General features: G+C 54.0%; 1 protein-coding gene across 1 annotated transcript in view; it reads left to right on the top strand.

Annotated features, from left to right (window-relative positions):
* The window catches only part of LOC119578424 (extensin-like), a 3,066-nt gene extending 982 nt beyond the window's left edge, over positions 1–2,084 (top strand). Inside the window, exons 2-3 of the mRNA XM_037926008.1 lie at positions 603–1,246; positions 1,432–2,084. Coding sequence (XP_037781936.1) covers positions 603–1,246; positions 1,432–2,084 — 1,297 coding nt within the window. The remainder of the gene's footprint in view (positions 1–602; positions 1,247–1,431) is intronic.
* The last annotated feature ends 416 nt before the right edge of the window (positions 2,085–2,500 follow it).

The raw sequence follows: 2,500 nt of genomic DNA on the forward strand, positions 1-2,500 counted from the left end.
ATATTCTTTCATTATATATGCATACAATATATATATATAATATATATATATATATTTCATATATAATGGTATAATATATATATATATATATATATATATAATATTTTATATTATATATATATATATAATATATATATATATATAAATATATAAATCGTATTGGAAGAAAATGAAAAAAGAAAAAGTAATAAAAGGAAAGAGGAGAAGAGGAAGAAAGAGGGAAAAAAGAAGTAAAGCAAGGAGATAGGAGAAAATTTAAATATATAAGAATGTTCTTGGAAGTAGAGGAGAAAAGGAGAGGAAATAAAAGGGAAAGAGGAGAGTGAAAAAGAGGAAAAATAGAATTAAAAAAAGGGAGAAGAGAAACGGACAGAGGAAAAAGAGAAGGAATGAAAAGGTAGGGAATGTTGAGTTAAGAAAAGGGGGGGAGGGGGACGGGGAGGGGAAGAGATGGGGAAGGGGGGGGGTAGCCGCAAATGAACAGCTCACCCTCGAGCCTCAGCCAATAGCTCACCCTCGAGCCTCAGCCAACACCTCACCCTCGAGCCTCAGCCAATAGCTCACCCTCGAGCCTCAGCCAACACCTCACCCTCGAGTCTCAGCCAACACCTCACCCTCGAGCCTCAGCCAACATCTCACCCTCGAGCCTCCAGCCAACACCTCACCCTCGAGTCTCAGCCAACACCTCACCCTCGAGCCTCAGCCAACACCTCACCTCGAGTCTCAGCCAACACCTCACCCTCGAGCCTCAGCCAACACCTCACCCTCGAGCCCCAGCCGACACCTCACCCTCGAGCCTCAGCCAACACCTCACCCTCGACCCTCAGCCAAAACCTTACCCTCGAGCCTCAGCCAAAACCCCACCCTCGACCCTCAGCCAAAAACCTCACCCTCGAGCCTCAGCCAACAGCTCATCCTCGAGCCTCAGCCAACACCTCACCCCCGACCCTTGGGCAACACCTCACCCTCGACCCTCAGCCAAACACCTCACCCTCGAGCCTCAGCCAACACTCACCCTCGACCCTCAGCCAACACCTCACCCTCGAGCCTCAGCCAACATCTCACCCTCGAGCCTCAGCCAACACCTCACCCTCGACCCTTAGTCAACACCCCATCCTCGAGCCTCAAACCAAAAACCTCACCTCGACCCTCAGCCAACACCTCACCTTCGAGCCTCAGCCGACACTCACCCTCGAGCCTCAGCCAAAACCTCACCCTCGAGCCTCAGCCAACACCTCACCCTCGAGCCTCAGCCAACACCTCATCCTCGAGCCTCAGCCAACACCTCACCCTCGAGCCTCAAACCAACACCTCACCCTCGAGCCTCAGCCGACACCTCACCTCGAGGGCCCCAGCCGACACCTCACCCTCGAGCCTCAGCCAAACACCTCACCCTCGAGCCTCAGCCAACACCTCACCCTCGAGCCTCAGCCGACACCTCACCCTCGAGCCTCAGCCAACACCTCACCCTCGAAACCTCAGCCAAAAACCTCACCCTCGAGCCTCAGCCCAAAACCTCACCCCCGACCTCAGCCAACAGCTCACCCCCGGGGCCTCAGCCAAAAACCTCACCCTCGAGCCTCAGCCGACACCTCACCCTCGAGCCTCAGCCAACACCTCACCCCGAGCCTCAGCCAACCACCTCACCCCCGAGCCTCAGCAAACCCCCATCCTCGAGCCTCAGCCAACACCTCACCCTCGAGCCTCAGCCAAAACCTCACCCTCGAGCCTCAGCCGACACCTCACCCCGAGCCCAGCCGACACCTCACCCCTTAGCCTCAGCCAACACCTCACCCTCGAGGGCCCCAAGCCAACACCTCACCCTCGAGCCTCAGCGAACACCTCACCCCCCGAGCCTCGCCAACACCTCACCCCTTGAGCCTCAGCCAACACCTCACCCTCGACCCTTGGGCAACACCTCAAACCCCCGAGCCTCAGCAACACCTCACTCTCGAGCCTCAGCCAACACCTCACCCCCCAAGCCTTCCGACTCCCCAACCATCATTATCTCATTAAGCTTCCGGTTCCGAGGGCGCTTAATAAGAGCGAATTTTGCAATGTCATGGGTGTTTTTTTACCCCTGATTATATTCATGAAGGATCATCTATTTCGATCATTATCTCAGTACAGTGGGAGGGGGAGGTTGAAAAGGGGAAGGAGGAGGTTGAAGGGGGGGAGGAGGAGGCTGAAGGGGGAGGTTGAAGGGGGGAGGGGGGAAGGAGGAGGGTGAAGGGGGGAGGAGGAGGTTGAAGGGGAAGGGGGGGAGGAGGAGGTTGAAGGGGGGGAGGCTGAAGGGGGGGGGGGCAGGCAGATGCTCTCTGTGGCGATGACGCAACGCGAGGACCGGAAAATTTTAAATGGCGTTTTTGTTGCAATATATCTTGCATGATGAAGGATATAGAGATACCTGGTTTTTCTGTGGTTTTAGGCAGTGACAGAGGCGACCGAGCAGTGGACGTGTTATGAAAAGAAAGAAAAGAGAAAGAAAGAGAGAGAGAAA

Source organism: Penaeus monodon, chromosome 11 (genome assembly GCF_015228065.2).
Source record: "Penaeus monodon isolate SGIC_2016 chromosome 11, NSTDA_Pmon_1, whole genome shotgun sequence".
Taxonomy (NCBI): Eukaryota; Metazoa; Arthropoda; class Malacostraca; order Decapoda; family Penaeidae; genus Penaeus; species Penaeus monodon.